General features: G+C 34.4%; 1 protein-coding gene across 1 annotated transcript in view; it reads right to left on the minus strand.

The window, feature by feature from the left end:
- The window catches only part of LOC126965948 (MOXD1 homolog 1-like), a 119,250-nt gene that overhangs the window by 14,665 nt on the left and 82,457 nt on the right, over positions 1-22,128 (minus strand). Inside the window, exons 3-4 of the mRNA XM_050809769.1 lie at positions 4,673-4,822; positions 2,079-2,237 (exon numbers count right to left, since the gene is read on the minus strand). Coding sequence (XP_050665726.1) covers positions 2,079-2,237; positions 4,673-4,822 — 309 coding nt within the window. The remainder of the gene's footprint in view (positions 1-2,078; positions 2,238-4,672; positions 4,823-22,128) is intronic.

Below are 22,128 nucleotides of genomic sequence, written 5' to 3' on the forward strand. Positions count from 1 at the left end.
ATTTTGAGAAAATAAATGCTTTTTAGAGGCCTCATATATATATATATACATATAATTTTTTTTAAGTTAACTCTCAATTGAATTGAATTAAATATTACATATTTCTTATTTTTCCATAATCAATGTAATAATTCCCTTCGATCATCGAATAGTCACACTGATAACAGTCGTAAAATTAAATTCATCCACGTCTAACTGTATACAGAAATGTCTTTAATGAATACAATCTGCCAATATTAATTATCGCAGGATTTAATATACACTCAGGACGTAATAAATATGCCCCGTTAATATGCAGACGGCAATTCAGCCTGTATCTTGTCTATAAATATCTTTAGAGAATTTGTCTGACCGTTCATGTGTATGTCTAGAAACTCAACTATGTAAATGATGGGAAAAAAAATTACTGTGAATTTAAATAAACGTCAAGTAAATGTTAAGTGATGAATCGATACATTAAAACCCGGAAAAGAAGAACTCGGAAAAAAAAAGTTTTGTCCTCGGTAAACAGTTTATTCTCCCAATTTAATTAGTCATTTTCATCCGAATACATCCGACTCATAATGACTGTCAATTTTTTTTAAATTGGGGGTTAAGAAACGCAAAAAATGATTTTGTAAAGTACAAGAATTGCATGTTTTAGTACATTAAATAAGTAGGTATAATAGTTCATTGAAAACTAAATTAAATGCTGTGTATAAAATGAAAAATTATTTAAGATTTTATAATTATTTGTCCGTGACAGCCAAACGGGTCTGCAAATTCGCTAAGGAATGACTATAGGATAGGAAATGAAAACTTATTCTTATAAGTAATAATTTCTTAATTATGTATAACTTGCCTCTTAAAATGTAAAACTATGATCACTCAAAATTATTTTATCATGAATCAAAATTATTTTATATTCTATGATTGGAGAATGAGTGATGAAATTGAACCAAATTCGATTTCGCAACAAATGTAAAATTTAGTTGCTAAAATTGTAATATATTTTTTATACAAATGATTTGAGTTTTCTTTAGTGTTAATTCCGCCAATTCCGACGCCTGTTTCGCCTCTACACGAGGCACCCTCAGGACGTGTTGTCTCGCCAAAATCTGGCACGAGACATATTATACACGAAACACGTGTCGAATTGTTTTAAAGACAAATATTGGCGGAATTAACACTAAAGAAAACTTAAATCATTTGTATAATTATGGATTTCCGCAAAGTAACGCCTACTTCATTAAATTTCCATATATTTTTTGGTAAAGTCGCAACATTTTTAATAAACTTTCAACTGGAATCCAGTCCAACACGCAATGCGCCAAAATACCTGACGATGTTATCTGTTGTAGCCGGTCAGCCGAGATTCATATCCAAATTGGACAGACCTAAAATATCGCGCTCATCTCGCGAAATTTTATTTTCGCAACACTGAGCAAAATATTCGCTGGATAAAACCCACATTGCGTCCAATTTGTAATCGTATTTTTTATTTATTATAGCTATCCTCCAAGGGGGTTTGGAAGGCCAGGAATAAAGATACTTCAAGCAATGAGCAGACTCATCAATAAGCCTAAAAGATTATTAATAATGAAATTTAATGCGGAAAAGTTAATAAATAAACCCTAACGATACCTTATACATTATATAATTTAAGTAGTCTTTATAGCTTTGCCTGTATATATATAGAAACCTATGGATCCATAAGTACCGAATATTTTCACCTACTGCACGTCCTTCGATTTGAAACCTCTTTCCTTTCCATGAAAATTCACCACCATTGCACAGGATGCCGGCCAGATTATGGGTACCACAACGGCGCCTATTTCTGGCGTGAAGCAGTAAAGTGTGAAGATTATTATGTTTCGGTCTGAAGGGCGCCGTAGCTAGTGAAATTACTGGGCAATTGAGAATTAACATCTTATGTCTCAAGGTGACGGACGGAATTGTAGTGCCGCTCAGAATTGTTGGATTTTTCAAGAATCCTGAGCGACACTGCATTGTAATGGACAGGGTGTATCATTTACCATCAGCTGAACGTCCCGCTTGTCTCGTCCCTAATTGTAATAAAAAAAGAACGAACTACTTACATTTGTGATCCTAACATCCCAATTCTTGAGTGGTATCGTGTCTGGTTTGGCGAGAGGCTGCAAGAGTCTCAGAGGTCGGGAACCGCTATGCAAATGTCTGGGTAATTCACCATCAGATCCCGCCGGACCCAACGCCCATAACAGCTGAGTAGTATCTTCCTGTAAATCAGATAAGAAGAATCTCCATATTAAAAGGCATAAAAGGCATTCATTTTCTCCAAATTGATTCCTTTATAATTCATATTTTGTCCTAACCATGATAGCCAAACGGGTCTACAATTTCGCAACGGAATCACTTTAGGAAAAGAAAAGTACCTGTAGAAGAGGCGATAATGTACCTATAACTTTCCGCTTAAGGCCGCTATCCCGAGAAATCGCCAAAATGTCGCATAATTGAAACCATTTTGTGACGCTCTACATAAAGCCTATTATCTTACACAAAATAATTATATTTTTTTCTTTACATTTCTATTTATTATAGACAGTTCGAACAAATATTCACCAAAATATCCCTAGAATTCATATTTTTTAATTATTTATTTACATTTACCAGTGGTAATGACAATATAACACATAAAATTTTGCTAAGTTACAAAAGTCTTTTTTCTAACCTTTTAAGGTAAATACGGCATGCTACGAGTAAAATATGTGTGAAATAGATATATGAAATTAGTATAAACTAGCTGACCCGGCAAACGTTGTTTTGCCATATACATTGTAATGATCTTTTCCTTGCTAGTTGATAAGAGAAGGCGCTAGTTGTATTCATTAGTAACAATCACACTTCTTTTATATTTTGTATAATTCACGCTATAGTTTTATAAATTATAGCCTATTTGTTATTCTAGTGTGTAAGCTATATTATTGTAAAGTTTCATCAAAATCTATTCAGTAGATTTTGCGTTAAAGAAGTTCAAACATACATCCAGACATACAAACTTTCACATTTATAATATTAGTAGGATTATAAAACAACCATTCTATGATCTAACGAAAAACTGAACAAAATCAAGAATACATATTAATTATTTATTTTTTATAAAAAAATTTACGATTATAAATGCTTAGACCTATTCAGAGATTCGTTACTACCTACTTTTTATTAGAGTATGAAAAAATCTAATCGAATTTCTATACTCCGGGTCATATGAATGTCAAACCCGCAATTCATAATATCATATCTTAGTTAACCACTATGCCTACAAATTGGATGAGGGCAGCGCAGGAAAGATCGTCGTGGAGATCTTTGGGTGAGAACCTTTGCCCAGCAGTGGACGTCTCCCGGCTGATGATGATGATGATAATGATGACGATGCCTACAAATACAAACAGAAGACACGACAAACGTTTACTGCTTCTGTAGCGGCAGCATCTCTACTATCAATTCAAAGAAACCATGTAAGTCAAAAATGTTATCACTTTATATGAACTAGAGCCTATTTTGAAACATCTTTAAAGGTAATGAATACCTGTGCTACAAGTCGCCGGGCACTTAAAGCACATGGTTATAAAGATGGAAAGGATAGAACAAAAATAAATATATTATAATGAAACCAAATTAAATAAAGAAAACATAAGTACTTTATTTGTATTGTTAAACAAAAAACTACCTTAATAGCATGGGATTTATTGATGAAGAATGTATTAAATTTTGGGACGCTAAAAAGCTAATGTTTAATACGTATATTTTGGGCTTCATTTAAATGTTTCACATCAAACAGTCTATGAAATCGTAACATTAATCTCTGTATGAAGAGTTGTGTAACAATAACTTTAAGCTACAATGGGGCGCTCATTAGCTACCTAATGACAGATGTTGAAACGGCTAGACTTGTATATTTCAGCTACTTTCATAGTGTCATGTCGTACGGAATTATATTGTGGGGTAGGGCTGCAGATATTGACAACATATTTGTGCTGCAGAAAAGAGCAATTCGAGCAGTCTATAAAATGCGTTCAAAGGATATATTGTGAGAAAAGTTTAGTTAAATTAATATTACGACAGTACACTGCCAGTGCATATACGAGAACCTACTGTCAGTGATGTACATAATGTCAATACTGGAAACAAACCTAAACACACGATTCCATCTACTAGGATCCATAAAATTGCTAAATACTTTAAAGTGGATAATGTTATATTTTATAATAAACTCCCAAATGATATTAAAATATTATCAATAAAAAAATTTAAATGTATCGAAAATAAAATTAATATTTAAGGCCTATTATAATGTGAAAGGTTATTTGAATAATAAAGATAGTTGGGATTAATGTTTCTAAATTTATTGATAATGAATAATGTTATACCCATTTGAATGCTATTGTAACTTTTGTACTTCATCCTGACTTGTACTAAATAAATTATAATGGATTACAGTCAATATATTACTTGTTTGATTGATTTTATTTTTATTGAATTTGAATGTTTTTGTTCAAATGACAAAAAGAACTAAAACAATGTGAATTAGGCCTAAGGCTCTTAAGCCAACCCTTATTCATTACGAGCTTAAAACGGTCAAACCTAATTTGGTAAAAGACAGTGAACCGCATTAGATTGATTAAAGTATTACCCAAGTCTTAAGTCAACTTACCCCAATCACAAAGTCCTGTCGGTCGCACGTATCCAGTTGTCTTCTGAATTCTAGAGTCGTGTGAGTTTCATTCTGGTATCCCGATATCAGCTCATAGTTCTGCACTTCATCAGCCACCGCGCGATCTTCGAAGGTTAGTCCATGGCAGTCCTGAGAATGAACAAAGTTTATATGAGTAATTTTTTTTATATATAAGAGGGGGCAAACGGGCAAGAGGCTCACGGTATGGGGAAAGGTGTGGCAACCGCCCATGGACATCTGCAATAACAGGTGTCAAGAAATGCGTTGTCGGCCTGGGAGGTGTGAGTATGCTTGTTCCTTGAAGGTCCCTAAGTTTTGATTTTGTTTTTTTATTAAAATAAGGGACGAGTCAAGCAGGAAGTTTGGCTGATGGTAATTGATACGCCCTGCCCATTACAATGCAGTGCCGCTCAGGATTCTTGAAATAACCCCAAAAATTCTGAGCGGCTCTACAACTGCGCTCGTCATCTTGATACATAAGATGTTAAGTCTCATTTGCCTAGTAATTTCACTAGCTACGGCGCCCTTCAGACAAAGGTCAAAATTGTAAGAGTGGAGGCAAAGAAGAGAATTATTTCTATTTTAACAATTGTGTTATACTAAACTATGATATCAGTCAGTTGTCCTTTACGTTGTAACCTGACCATCGAATTGTATTTCAATATTAATTAACTCTAGGACATTTTCTAAAATAAATACTCTTCAAATGAACTTATTTGCCATTTTTTTTTTGCTTTCACACCGGTCAAATTATTTCGGAGATAAACCTCGACGATTTCGTTAGGAGTAATTTGCCTCACATTTGGTTTAAAATGTTTTGAGCACTGATTTTATTTAACAAAGTATTTGGCGAATGTAGTCTTTTACATAACATTGCAAATTTCTTTTAGTATATGTATGAACTCTGGTCATTTACACACTATTCTTATAGTGAAATAGTGTAAGAATATACAAATACGTACCTATTACTGGTATTTTTTCTTTACCTACTGCTAATTTTGTGATGAGTATTATTTTCTAAATAAAATCAATAATCTAACTTGCTGGATGCAAATCTTACATTAAAGAGATACTAAATTATAAGGTATAATATTTTGACTTTTAAGTTGTAGTTTGTAGTACTTATTAGATATTTAACATATAAATGAGTATATATTATTTAATCTAAACAAATCTTATAACTATATTTACAATACTACGACTACATAAAATTAAAACTATCATTACGTGGAAGCGTACCAAGAATACTGGCAGCATTACCCCGTTGGATAGCAAGGCTGATCCGTTGACCGAAATAGCTGCCAGCACTTGGGTTTCCAGTAGCCTTATTGAGGCGCGAAGATAGTATTTTGAACATTCTCCGCGCCTCTGGGCCCCACGGGCCAAGTGTCTCGACACCAAACGGCACAAAGATGTATGACTCACTGAGACCAACATATTTGCGACGCTTGCTGTCTTCGGCAGTCGAAGCAGCAGCCCCAGCACCAACTGACGTAACTTGGACATGAGAAGGAGCCAGAGTGTCGACGCAAGTAGCGTCCCACACCAGCGCCTTTCCCCGTGCCCAAGCCACCAGCGTCATTCCATCAGGACGCTTGCCATCGCGGCGGGTAATACCATTTGGCTCTAAAACAGCTGGTATATTAAGAGCGGCAAATGCCCTGTGGATGACTTCATTAATGCTGGCGTGACGACTGATACGGCCTGCCGATTTTAGGCAGGATAACCCGTGGCGTCCAAGAGCATCTACCTGAACGCCACATCTACATAGATGTGGTTCATTCAGTTTTATACCTAGCCGGAGTGATACGCATATTGACAATGTCATATTGTCAAGCAGCGTTCCAATCGGCGCAGAAGGCAAGGCTTGTAACCAAAATCCCGACTCATTTTCTGTCACGGCCAAAAGACGAGCACGCTCTGTTATGTCAGTAGATGAAATCAAAAGATCATCAAAGGCTGACTTACAAAGAAGTGCGTCCCATGCTTTTTGACACTTTAAATCGTCTGGAAAATTTTGAATGTTTGCAATATTAAATATAAATTGTTCCAAACTTTACTATCCTTAGAAAAAAGCACAATAACATGGTTATTTAGCAAATTTTATGATTGACAGTACAATATTGTATATTTGATTAAAAAGAGCTCAAAACAAAAATGCTGAGAGAGTTTCCGGCTCCGCTTCTTCGCTCTCAGAGCTCATTTTTTTCTGAAGCAGTAGTAGTGTCAAGTTTATTAGAAATGACATCAAAAACAATTCTAAAGGAATCAATTTTGAGAAAACAAATGCCTTTTATTTTGTGCGTATATAGGTACACTTTTTTGTGTGTATGTACTTTCATTCGCTGCCATATTAATAAGAAACTCCAAGTAGCCTTTTTGCAAGGTGTATAATATAACCATCCAATGCATTTATAAAAATTATACCTATTATTTTGAGACCTCAATTAATAAAATAATTAAAAAGGCACCAAAAGGCATAGATCAATCGATCAATTACAAATTTCCTGTTCCTTACAATACGTTTAAGACTTACAAATCAATAGCATTGTCAAAAGTGTTAATCTTGCAAAGTAAGCCTTAATCCATTCTAAAATAGTTTAAATTACAAAAGTAACCTTTAAGATTTGGCTAGAGAACAGCTGATGGTATTTGGAAGTGGCAGCAGATGCGGCGCGCAATAAAGATAATAATTCTGCTTTTTTCATATGGCAGATGTCACGCACGTGCCTGCGCGAGCACCTGGCTTCGGTCGTAATGATAGAGGGGTCTCAGTTAACAAATGTCAGTGTCCTGAGTGAAGCTATTATAATTATTGTAACAGCAAAAGCAACTGTTCGTTAAGTTGGCTTTGTTCAAACCGATTTCGCATCAGCTCTGCAGACTTGCTGAGCGACAATAGTGCGAATGTTTTATGCACGAATGGGATGAATAAATGAATGAATGAATCTTTTATACAAATCAGACACTATGCTAAGAATACAGAAGCTACACACAAAAACATTAATGTAAGTATATGATTATTTATTAAAACAAAACAAATCTTATAACTATATTTACAATACTATGACTACATAAAATTAAAACTTTCATTACGTGGAAGCGTACCAAGAATACTGGCAGCAGGATGATCCTGTTGCCGGAGACTCGGTTTCAGATTCTTAAAAGTTATTTTGTGTATATATATGTACGGATATATACATATTTATCTATACTAATATTATAAAGCTGCAGTGTTTGTTTGTTTGTTTGTTTGTTTGTTTGAACGCGCTAATCTCTGGTACTACTGGTCCGATTTGAATGATTCTTTCAGTGTTGGGTAGTCCATTTATCGAGGAAGGCTATGTTTTTTTTTCAAAATTAGGGATCCGTAATAAAATTGCTATTTTGTAACACAAGGTGTAAAATCGAAAACCAATTTTTGCGTGCGCTGCAAAAACTATTGACAATAGAACAAAATGATGTACAGGCTATAATATAGGCAATATTTTATTACTTATAAAACTATCGCGTGAATTATACTTTATATGGCAAAACAACGTTTGCCGGGTCAGCTAGTTTATTTATAATCGCTTATAAAATGCTCACAGAATACCTTTATTTATTTATGGTGTATGTGGATGATGCAGCTTAATAACTTTTGTATTAATTTACATTTACTTTTTTGACTTACGTACGTGTAAGACATTGACTATTTGACGTTTGAGTGTGTCTGTTGCATCATTTTACATTTTACATATTATATTGTAATTTGAAATGATTTGTAAATCGATGTACTTAAATGTAAATCTTGATATAAAAGAGTGGCAATGAGTTTCTTACTACTTCTTCTCATTAGCTCAACCCTTTACGAAGTAGCAGCGGTAGATTCAATAAGAAAAATATTTTATTTTTTTGACATTCATAAGTGTCATTTCCGTGACCTACTTGAAACTGATTTTGATTTGATTTGCATTGTATATTAAATTCAAATAATAAGTGAAATTAATTGATAAGAAAATGCAATTTATGCCTTATTACCTAAATACTTGAAGATTTAAAGCACAGGTTCTTTCTAGTTTGAGCTCCTGTATTGGAACCGTAGTTTATTTTTTTTTAATATTAGAAATAATGATTGTTGTACTATTTTAATAATAACTTACTACATATTGGGAGAAATATACGTATTTTGTGTATGTTTGTTTATTTGAACGTACTCATCCCAGGATCTACCATTCGAATTTGAATAATTATTTTTGTATATGAGCCAGATTAATGAGAAAATAGTTTAGGTTTCTAGCATTAGGCAACATGCCAAAGCTAGCTTACCTCCTCCCCGCGTCGGTTTTCTCAGTGCTGAGGGTCGTGATCATCACGACAGAGTACTTTTTTGCGTATTATTTGCTGCCATCTGCCCCTGCCGGAAGCAGAGTAAAGCGTCGTGGACAGTGGTTCCAAGGGCAGTGCGAAACTGATCGGTCCATCGCATGGGGCTCCTTCCTCTTGGTCTTCTTCCCTCCACCTTCCCTGTTACCATAAGTCTCTCCAGGTTGTCTTCATCCCTTCTGGCGATGTGGCCGAAGTATCCTAGGACCTTACGCAAGAAGATGGTAAAGAGCCTAGTCACAATGCCCAGCCGTTTCAGGATCGACACATTAGTTCGGTGTGCTGTCCAAGGTATGCCCAACAGCCTTCTCCAGCACCACATTTCGAAGGCATCGTTTCGTTTTCGGTCGGCTTTCTTTAAAGTCCATGTTTCAGCGCCTTAGCTAACCAAAGCTAGCTTTAAATACTGGTTATTATGGGGTAAGTTAAAATGCCGGCTGAGTAGGAACCAAGGTTTCGCCATTAACTGCCCTTAAGAAGTAATATGGAAGCATCATTGAGGGCACCGTAGCTAAATAGATTAAGACCTAAGGCGGGCAAATAAGACTTAAGGCCGTTCCCAATATTCAGTCTATCTCCTATTTAAGATAAGAATGGTAACTATCGTTGACTTTTCTGTCCCAATAAACTTATCGACGGTAACTCACCTTATCCGTACACGCTGTCTGTCAATAGGACGACGTATAGCTTACCAGCGATATAAGTTAGTATGGAAATTACAATTCACGCGTCCCAATTTAAGGCGATAAGAATGACTTTACGGGTATATTGGGACAGTTTCAGATTATTGACAGCTAATTACTGACAGTAGAAGGTAGTAATTTATCTCTATCTGTAGATAGTATATTGGGAACAGCCGTTAACATACTATTTCTCAAAGTGGCGAGCCACCACTAGAGATAACAAGCCATATACAACAATATATATATATACTAGCTGACCCGACAGACGTTGTTCTGTATATAATAAAATAATGTTTTTATATGAATTTGTCAATAATATATCATAACATCAAAAACTACTTAGTAAAATATGCACCTGCTGTCGTAATGAAATTGTTTCACAACAGAACTGTCAAACCGTGCGTCAATAAATTCTCTCATAGAAATTATGTATGGACACATCAAAGGAAAAACAAATTTGTTGTTTTTATTTAATTTAGCAGCATTATTCCAATTTATTCACCTTTTAAACCTTCTCTGGACTTCCACAAATAATTCAAGACCTAAATTTGCCAAATCGGTCCAGCCGTTCTCGAGTTTTAGCGAGACTAACGAACAGCAATTCATTTTTATATAATATATAGATATTGCCTTGATTCCGCAGTGACAGTTAACACACGACTAAGGAGAAAAGTGTTCTCTACATTGACTTTATATGTCGATATATATAAGATACTACGAGTAGCTGACCCAGCAAACGTATTGCCGATATTAAAATCGCGATACAAAAGTAACTGTTGATCGTAGATGGGTGAAAATTTTTAGTTGTACGTATTTTTTAATGCTGGCTCATAATCAAACAAATTAAAAAAAAATGTCAAAAAAATTAAAAAAAAAAAATCGTGTAAACCCTTAACATTTAGGGGGATGAAAAATAGATGTTGTCCGATTCTCAGACCTACCCAATATGCACTCAAAATTTCATGAGAACCGGTCAAGCCGTTTCGAAGGAGTTTTACTACAAACACCGCGACACGAGAATTTTATATATTAGATGTATATAATGTCATTGGAGATACATAACAAGATATTCACTTTTATACATAAAAACAAAAAAGTCCACAACATACTTATTACCTTTATACTGTATACAAAAGTCATTGTAAGTATTTTATGAGCATTATTAAAAATAGGGAAAGTCGCGGGGCACAGCTACTGTTTGAAATACCTACCGCTACCATTCGAAATTTGTAATACCAGAGCTCTTAGAAATGTTACGGCTTTGGGGTCCTAAGTCCTTGAGCTAAAGGGATAAGTCGTATCGGTTCAGAAATTCTGTAGCTTTCTATTTCAGGACAAATAGATTTAAACTGCATATTTCTTCAATTCAAAAGTAAATCTATACATATAAATAAAATTGGCGTGTCTGTTTCTAATATGTGAATAACCATTGTTACAACATGTATATGAATATATATGTATACATGTATTTTTTTTTACAATTTTTGTCTGTCTGTTTGTTCCGGCTAAAATCTGAAATGGCTGGACCGATTTTGTCGGGACATTTATTGGCGGGTAGCTGATGTAATAAGGAGTAACTAAGGCTAATTTTATTTTAGAAAAAATCTTGTGTTTTTAAGAAAAAAATTAATGTCTAAAAATAATTTATATGGCAAAACAACGTTTGCCGGGTCAGCTAGTTAATAATAGTGTTACCTAATTAAAAACTTACAAGATTTTCTTGTTAAGTAAAATACAGTATCTAAAAACTATGAAGACAGCGTTATTTAATAGTAAAACGTTAAAAAGTGTCGCGTAAAGATCTTGGTTAATAATACATGTATTCCTAAACAATTTGTTATGTTTTTAAAGTGATAACCATCACTTCTGGGATTAAATACACAAATAAAATTTGTAAACAAAATTTTATACTGGTTTCTAAATAGGTATATATATATTTAAAAACGAGATCTATCACCATATTATAATGATAAACAGTGAAAAAAGTGTTCAATATTTACCTGCATATCTATTCATAAAATTTTAATGTCTGATTTACGAACAAAGTGTACACACAAATGGCTCTGTTGTCACAGTTAGTGGGTATTTAATTGCCACGTTTATAAAATCTACGATGGGAAAGTCGCGGGCGGCGGTTAGTATAGTATAATACCAAATAATGAATGATGAAAGAATCATTGAGAGCAAAATTCAAAGAAATTAACATCTTGACTGTTGCTTCTCAATATATTCTTGATAATGTAATGTATGGTCATAGGCACATAAGTGAATTTGCTAGAAATTGTCATAACCATAATGTTAATACCAGTAACAGACCTAAACTTATAATGCCTACTACTCGACTAAGTCAAGTTAGAAGTCTTTTGTGTGGCGATGTATATGCTTTAACAACAAGATCCCAGAAAATGTTCAAAACAAAAGTATTACGTTATTTAAAAGAATTGTTACAAAACGTTTGTGTGGTGAAGGTTATTATAACATAAATGACTTTATTAATGGTGAAATGTAATGGAATACATTTTTACAAAAAAGATTAACTTTACGATTTTACGAAAACGTAATATACTATATTGAAGACTTTCCAACTGTTGAAATGACAACATAACGAAATAGGAATGACTTCAAACAACAAAAGCCAGTGCCTTTAATTTAGAATTAGTAGAAATAATTGCACAAAAACAGTAAATTGTTCGTCCATTTCGCTTTATTCAGAGTTCAACCAAATTCAGAAAAACCCAGTGGACTTATTTAAATAAACCAGACGGTGCAGTTGTGATTTAGTTTTGATATATTCTCTGGTGTGTTTACTTTCGAATTTGAGAGACGAATATAGAAACTACATTAAAACTTGGTAATATATTCAGCAAAATTATTTCATTCTTCTCGCGGAATAATAGTTTACAGTAGTAGAATAATTTAATTTTCAGGGTTTCGTAAACAATTCGGCGCCTATTTCTACCGTGAAGCAGGGCGCCGTAGCTAGTGAAGTTACTGGGCAAATGACACGTAACATCTTATGTTTCAAGGTGACGAGCGCAGTTGTAGTGCCGCTCAGAAATTTTGGGTTTTTCAATAATTCTGTGCGATACTGCATTGTCCGCCGTCTCGTCCCTTATGAGAACATAAAAAAATGCAGGCCTCCCTTGATGCTTACCTGACACGGCATTAATAATTCTGAAGAGAGCGAAACTGGTGGAAACCTGAAGGTGCAAGATCAGGGCTATATGGCGTATGTGAGGAAAATCTGGCACGAGACTTTGGGCGACTCAGCATGTCCTAAGGATGCCTCGTGTAGAGGCGAAACACGTGTTTAAAGACAAATATTGGCGGAATTAATACTGAAGAAAACTCATTTGGATAATTATGGATTTCCGCAAAGTAACGCCTACTTCAATAAAATTTGCCCAGTAATTTCACTAGCTACGACGGCCTTCAGACCGAAACACAGTAATGCTTACACATTACTGTTTCACTGCAGAAATAGGCGCCGTTGTGGTACCCATAATCTAGCCGGCATCCGGTGCAAAGGACCCTCCCACTGGTAATTATCACATTTTAGCACATTTCCAGATTTCTATAAGTACTATAAGTACCTAAGTAATTTCTGGATGTAACATTATACCTCCACAGTTCCTTAATAACCTCTTTGTATAAATTTGTTAATCGCGAGTTTCTCGTCCTTACTGCAAATAAAATAACTCTTAGGTGATTAAAAAGAAACAAATAAACCGCTGCCAATAAAAGAAGTACATTATATTTTGTTAAAGATGAAACCCGTAAAACCTAAAAGATATTTCGAACAACCATTTTAATAGCGAAGTGAAGTGTATAAAACGTCGTATCTCGCGAGAGGATATTATTTTTCCCGAAATAAAAACATCGGGTGTCAAGTATTTTGTATACGTCGTAAGTCTTTTGTGACTTATAAAAGTGAAACGATAAAAATGTTAACTGTATTGAATGGGATAGCTATTTGGTAAAAGACGTTTTGCGGTCTGTTGTGAAAAAGAACTTCCTTCAAGTCTGTTGTAAATTATATTCGTTTAAAAATGTTTTATCGAATTGTGATCCGCGGATTCCAGTCATACAATTGTCTAAATCCAAAGTAATAGCCGACAAGATTTAAAAAAAAACTTAAACATGCAAAAATATAAATAAACATACACGATCTTGAAACACATTAATCTTATAAATGGCTTTGAATTTTTGAAATTCCTAAATCATTAAATTCATAATTTACTTTACTACTCAAAATTGATTTCTTTATAATTCTTTTTGATGTCATTTCTAATATACTAGATTAACTACCGCTTCGGAAACAAATGGAGCTCTAAGAGAGAAGAAGCGGCGCAAGAAATACTCCCAGCATTCTATTTAATGAAATACACAATATTGTACTGTCATTGCTATTGCTATAAAATATGTAATCATAAGCTAGTCCCAGGCTGTTCGATCACTAAGATAATCAGCTGTGAAGTAGAAGGATTTACGTTAGAGCTATTTTTTAATAAGACATTTAAATTTATTTATTTATAATGCCTGAACAGTGACTGGTACTTTATTATGAAAGTGTATACATTTACCCTTAAAGCTATTATGTATCTTATGAAGCCCACTAGAATTAGTTACTGCCGAATTGCACAATACGCCATAAATGATAAAGTAGATATGTACCTATTCGAAAAGTAAATAATAGTTATGAATTATCTTAAGTGGTGATTCCACTAAGATCTGGTAGTCTACGTGCAGAATGCCCATCCTCGGAACCAACCGCTCAGCTAGTAGGTTCAGTGGGGGCCGATTCTTTGGTGGAGGAAGCGCACCAACCCCATCTCTAGGCTATGCGGTCGGGCGTTCTTCTAAAATTTATTTAACTCCCCGCAATATAACGATTAATTCAATAAATTTTTCATTCGGAAAGACATTAGAAGAACGGGCGCAAGAAACTCAGTGGGAATCAAACAAAAATCAAAAGTATATTATCATCACTAACTGTATGTAGATCTAAGTTTTCAAAGAACTTTCTTGCAAGTAGTACTTTAATGTAGAATGAATTTACTCTGTCTCCGGGTCGACCGGGGTTCTTTCAATGTGTATGAAAAACCATGTAATAGGCTCACAGCACTCCTGTGATTCCTCTGTATTCGTTAATTACGACCGTTTGTCCACTATCCAAAAGAAAAACTCCGGTAGTTCTGGTGTTGTAATAGAGCATAGCCCCGAGTGACCACCTACCGTCACGTAAAATTTAATTAAACGCATTTTTAATACATACATTGTATAAATGAAAGCACATTATAAAAACTATGACAAATGTTAAACTCCTCGCGATACGCACAATATGCATAAGAATTTAAAATTAATTTTATCAATCTCAATCTATACATCTTCTTAGTACATCATCTCGTAAGTCTGTCGTTCCTGTACTTTTCATAATCTCACGGTAAAGCCGACGGCGCCAACTCCCGTTTATAGATACAAATGTTCAAGGTTAAGGCTGACCGACTACAAACACATAACGTATCATAAAGAAAGTCAGAAACTGTATAAGCCCCAATTTGTAGAAGACATGACAAGAATCTATGTATCGCAAAACGTGCTTCGAATATCAATACCAACAAAAACGAGAGATATTGTAAAATCGTGGAGCATAAAATAACAACCTTAATCACCGAAGCGGCAATAGTTCTGCCATTAGATTCATTCTAACTCAATAAAGATGAGACAGGCTAAGCCCGCTCGAAAACAGGTTGGTTAAAATCACAATTAAACGCAGGATGTTAATATAAAGACGTACGCTCCGTGGGAACAGCGCCAAACTCTCAATCGCAAAAGCTCTGTTTTTTGTGAATTTCGTATTTATAGGGTACACTCTATGCGAATATTAAATAAGGAAGCGTTAAATGTTTTATAGATGATAAAATAGTCGGAACGATGCTTCATAGAGGGTTTTTATGGGAACGAAATAGGGATGTCAACGAAATATTTTTCTCAAGTAAAATATTCTGAGCAGAAGATGACCCTCCATTCATAGGGTTTTTTTTGCTAAATAAATGACGTAAGTGATTTAGAAGACCAGGGCTATTGTATGACCCTTTCAATAGTCACTCTGGCGTGTTTTCTATCGGATGATTTTGAGACCTGAATTAAAAGTGATGACTCCAAGAGAACTGATGATTCATAATTGCTGCTTGACTACACGAAAGGCAGCGGGTCATGCAATGGATAAACTAGTTAAGCTTTTTAGAAAATATTTGACCTACAGTACAGCAAATAGGCGTGGTCGTTGCGACAAGTTGAGAAAAAGAAAATTGATGCTATGGAGATGTGGTGCTGGAGGAGAATGCTGGGAGTTTCATGGACCGAGTTTCGCACAAACGTCTCCATTTTCCAAGAATTTGGCATAAAACAACGCATTTCGGTGTTAGTACAGAGTCGCATTCTTAAGTTCTGCGGACACGTCTCCCGGCGCGAGAGTAAGTCCATTCAGCGCCTCGTTGTTCAGGGCAAAGTGGAGAGCACTAAAGGGCGAGGAAGGTTGCCCATGCGATGGATCTACCAAGTCTGCTGTGAGCGGTCCATTGAACGAGTGTACCAGACTCTCGGCCAGTAGGGAAAAGTGTCGAATGCTCGTGGGGCGAATCACATCTGCCCCAAAAGATGTCACTTCGTGATGACCACGACCACTTTGCCAAGAGTGTCACTAATATATTCTATTGAAAAAATAAGATTCTTATTATCTAAAACTGCCACAATGTAAGTAATTTGACTAGCCGAATGAAGTAAGGGCATCATTAAAGTCTGCGAAATAAAGGCTAAACGTTCCAATCTCAGTTTGGAAATGTCTACAGTGCCTGTTCGTAGAGGGTTGATATGAAAAACGTTTAGTGTTAATATTTGGATCGATACGGTCTAGACTAGAGGACGTTAACTAACACATAATTCGGCCAATACCAGTGCAGCTGTTCATCTTGCAAAATTTTGCCAGAGTTCACACCCAAATAGTTGTTGTTAAGTTTGGTAATATTAGGACGGAGAATAGATTGACAGCAGAAAATGTCATGGCCAAAAGGGTACATTGCATGTACACAATGCGTAGTAAATGCATTGTATAATAAGAAACAGAAAGATTTAATAATTCGTAATTTTTAACCACTCCGAAATTGTCAGTTTTGATTGCAAAATATTTAATAAATACAATATATTAGTGAACTTCCGCATGAAAGAAAATTTTTAGGTCAATATTGGATGTCATCACTAATCAGTAATAATACATATGATTATAGGTACAGTAGAAATGTCACTCAAATGACAAATGCTTCTTTAAAGAACATAATAATAACAAAATAGTCTTTATTGATATTTTTGCATTCATTTTAATTATCTTTTCAGATCTTGATATGTAGGTTTTTCACTCCGGAAGTAATAAACGCGTTTGCGTTTACGTGTTTGACATTTTGTCAAAATTCAATGTTAAGACTGTTCCCTGTTTTAAAGCGCCTGTCGTATTTTATGCGCAATTATACTCGAAAGCGTAACTATCTTGGGAAAACAAAGTTATCAAATGGCGACCACGTACCGGTAGATGCAGTATTTTTAGGCCCACAAGACGGACCGATGATCTGGTCAATATCGCCGGAATAAATTGCATGAGGCCAGCGCAGGACCGATCGTCGTGGAGGCCTTTGCCCAGCTGTGGACGTTTTTCCATTGAAATGATAATGAAAGACAGTTATATTAAGCCGATTGTCTTTAAATATTTACATGTATTTCCGACTTCTGTGTCGTGCGGGTAGATTTAAAACCATTAAAGTTATAATAAATCTAGATGAATTTTCAACATAAAAAGCTCTTACTTTGTGTTGAAAGCCGGCCCTATCTGCAATCGCGCGGCGTTTCGGTACTCACTTTATCTTTCATCGTTCGCAATTTAAATGCAAACCCATGCAAAAAGATTCAATGTGTGTTGGGGCTTGGGTATTTTTATTGAGCGATTTTATAAGGTGAATTGTTTCGAGGGACTCGAATTAAACATTCGGAATTTCACGCAGGAATAGATTTTAGGTGAACGCGGAGTGGCGGTTATAAATGGTTTGAATACTTTTAACTAGAACTACACTATTTCGACGAAAAGATTCCTACATGAAAAGTAAAAAAGACAATTATGTTTATCTAGTTATAAAGCAGCAAAAATGCCTGCAGGCTGCCTATATGTTGTCCCGACCTCTTGCAAAATTATAATAAAATCTATTCAGTAGTTTGCGTTTTGTACGGCCATAAATATAGATAAACGGACAAACAGAAAACACATTTTACCACTTTGGAAATGTCTCTCGCGCAAACTATCTAGTTTAGAAAAAAAAATATTAGTAACCTCAATATCATTTTTGATCAGACCTATCCATAGATACCCCACACGTATGGTATAAAAATTTTTGAGTTTAAGTTCTAAGTATGGGGAACACCTTGTTTTTATTTTCTATCTTTATGTGAAAATGTTAATGCGGTTCACAGAATACATCTATGTACCAAGTTTCAACAGTATAACATACCTACACGGACAGACAGACAGACAGACAGACATGACGAAATTATGAGGGTTCCTTTTTTGCCATTTTGCTACGGAACCCTAACCAAGACACATATGACGTAAAAGAGGGACTAGAAATATGACGTAAAACTATAGGATGTGAGATGTTTTATTTACATTCGAAGGCCCAAATATTTTTGAGGTGTCAGAAATCCATATTTCGTGACATAGAGGGTTCGTTGAGCGATAAAATTTATTTTCCCATCATGCTTCCCGTATATATCCTTATTATATTTTCTCGTATAAAATTCGCTATCGCGTTGAGGAAATTGATATATTTGCATAGCATTAAGGTTTTCTTGAACCTTATATTATTATTGGTCTTTAAATGGGAATACAATGTATAATCATTTAAAGGAGGACTCTATAGATTAATAAACTTTATTGACGGCTCATACAGTCCAATGGTTAGTGACGCTGACTATTGTGCTAGGGGTCCTGGGTTCGAGCCCCGATGGGTGTAAACGTTTGCATGATGAAAATGAATGTAGTATATATGTACACATAGTATATGTTTAATATGTCTCATTTGGGGCTATAGTAACTAACTAAGTGCTATTTAGTTATGTTATGCGATCGTACGGGACCCTTCATACAAAAGTCCGACTCGCTCTTGCCCCATTTTTTGGACTTACACTACTATCTTCTTTAACTTCGTTCTCGTTAAATAATAGCAAGTAATACATTATAACCAACAAGGAACTCCAAATACATTAGTATCAATATACTAAATACTGAAATCCATCATTGATTTTAGTATAACCTATGACATTCATAATATATTAAATTATGCATATTACATTTTAAATGCATCAAAGCAACAGACACACATCTAAACATAGATACATATATCAGTCTGTAATATATACATATCGTTCGTGCTGTGTCTAGTAGAGCTGTTGCCAAAGTATATCAGGGGTCATCCAGGGGTCGCTATTCGGTCATAATTTATATTTTTAAGTTCTTTAATTAAATGGTAAGTGTAGACGATACATTCGTCTATACAACAATACATATAAAACATTGACATTTTAGAATTATTAAGCGACAAAAAGTGATGTGTGTCCGATAAACCTTTTAACATAATATGGAAACAAGAATTTATAACAATAATAACATAATTATATATCATAGGTACAGAATCCTTTGATTGGGTCCTTTTATAAATTGCGATTTATAAAAGAAATAAAAGTATGCTAATCTCCAAAAAAAATAACAAAAATCAAGCTATCAAAATTTATCAAGCAATCTTTTTATCAAATTTTTATGTATGTGTTGAATTTAATGAAGAGCGAAATTGGTACGGCACAGACCAATAAAAGAAAAATTTCAATACTGATTCTAAAGTTTAACGGTTCCAAGTAGCTTAAAGATATTGAAGAAGCAAACAAAAACGTCACATTAAAAAACACGATTCATTCACATCACAACACTCAATGTCAGGTAAACGATTATCTATAGCGAGTCTTGCGTAACCCATTGTGCAATTTTACACCAAGTTCAGGCGGAAGCATTAAAATTCTTTCTACGTAGGTACAAAAGAATAAGTTTTAAGAAACGTTTGATGGTGCATGAGAATCGAGCAACAATGGCCTGAAATACCAAAGGAAAATGCTAGTTTGACATTCTGAGTACTTTATGGTACCGACAATGCTTAAAATGGATTCGATGAATTTATTACATGCAGATACTCATCTTAATATATTTAATCAGTGTCCTGATGTTTGTTTCCAGTGAACTCCTAAACTAAACAACCGATTTTAATGGAGATTACTTCAAGGAGGGCTTTCGATTTGGGACCCATAATTATGTTTATTTCCAATATTTGTTTTGTATGGACATATTTTCTATAAGAGAATTTATTAACGCACGGTTTGACAGTTCTGCTGTGAAACAATTTCATTATTAAAAACAGGGAACATATTTTACGAAATAATTCTGATGAAATTTGATTGAGAAATTCATAAAAAAAACAGTATTTTATTTATTATGTACAGAACAACGTCTGTCGGGTCAGCTAGTATTGATATAATTGTTTACTTAAATATATTTTTCGAAGTATTTTAGCATAAATTTAAGATTTATTGGGGCAGACAGAACCAGTAAATTTTATGTAATTATTTACTTTATTTTACTTGCATTTTTATGCATGCCGCAGCCATCAGCCAGTCAGGAGGTTAGCCCTTTCATTCAATTGAATGGTTAAATATAATAAAATCCTCACGAAGAAAAACTTTACATTTAATATTTTTTCAAAATAATAATTGCTGTGTGATCTACAGAAAATACCAAATCCAAGTACTTATAGAATCTTTAACAGTTTGGTTCAAAGAAACAAAACAAACAGAAAGTTTTGCATGATCATGAAGAAGTCAAGACAACACAATATTATGATCCTTGATGTCGCGGGCAGTAGCTAGTAGTAATATATAAGATTATAACAGTAAATTATCATTCTCATATTTATATTTATGAGCATTATATTTAACATTATCAAAAAATTGTCACCTTTTTGCTAGCGACGTCTACATCACGAGAAACAAAGAATTATTACTAGCTCTAGCCTAAAATACACCAAAGTTTAAAGAGTAAATGTGTAGGTACACGTTTATCAAATAGACGCAGTCACTTTTCAGTAACTTGTCACTCAAAAGAAATTTAAAATTTTATTAAGAAATGGATCTGTTGTAAACCTTATTACTCAACTGAAAATTACATTGACGATGAGACGGCCTGGGATTAGATTATGATTGTCATTAACAATTACTAAAGTATCTACATTATATTAATGGAAATCATTTTTTAAAGAGCCCGAATTGATATTTGGAGTTTCTTATTATAATCTAACCATAGGCTTATTGTAAAGTAGCCCTTGGGGGATTGCTGACATAATTATGGAGTCAAGTTCCCCCCTGGAACACTGTTAGCTATCACAATATAGCATGAACAGTTTAAAGCGAATAATGTTAAGTTCTTTTGTGTTGTTTTTAAATGAATAAACTAATCTAAGCTCAGCGATAATCCAATAATACATATTCAATAATAATCCCTTAAACTTAGCTCGACTTATGGGCATTTATTTTAGCGTAACATTCAACCACTTCGCTAGGTGTTTTGTAGGCTAGATCTCCAATTACCTGGCTGCCTGCGACAAAAGCATATACCCTTTGGTGGAATTTATAATTTCGAAGATTCCTGCGTCTAATCCTACTAATATCTTCCCTTTCTTGGCGTGCGTCCGTGCAGAATAGGATGTCACTATGCCAACTTAATGGCTGACAGGCTAGCCCTACATGTTGCAGTATAACAACTCTCTCTGTTATCCCTACTAAAGCATTTTATTGAGATAATACCTTTAGTTGCGAATGCAACGGGCAACTACTAGTCTTACTATATCTCTTTAATATTATTCAAACCATGTCAAATGTATTCTATTAGATCAAAAAATTACAGTTTTGAAAGTCAAAAGTTGTACCTACAATTTACCTGTAATGCAATATCTAAACGTCATAATTTTTGTTTTCGTATCAGCATTATTAATATCTTTGACTACACACAGCTATACATTCTTTGATCAGGGAATCATGTTAATCATAATGAGATAATCAATTTCATTTTATTGAACTTCATTAGATATTCAATGAGGTAACATCAAGGCTTCCCCTCCGTCTACTAAGTAGTTTTAAATCACCTGCCTTTATATGTTACTCATAATTTAATATTATTAATGGATTATGTGAAATTAAGACATATTTAGGCAATGTTATCCATTTATCTCAACGGCACGAATGTAATTT

Source organism: Leptidea sinapis, chromosome 9, assembly GCF_905404315.1.
Source record: "Leptidea sinapis chromosome 9, ilLepSina1.1, whole genome shotgun sequence".
Lineage (NCBI taxonomy): Eukaryota > Metazoa > Arthropoda > Insecta > Lepidoptera > Pieridae > Leptidea > Leptidea sinapis.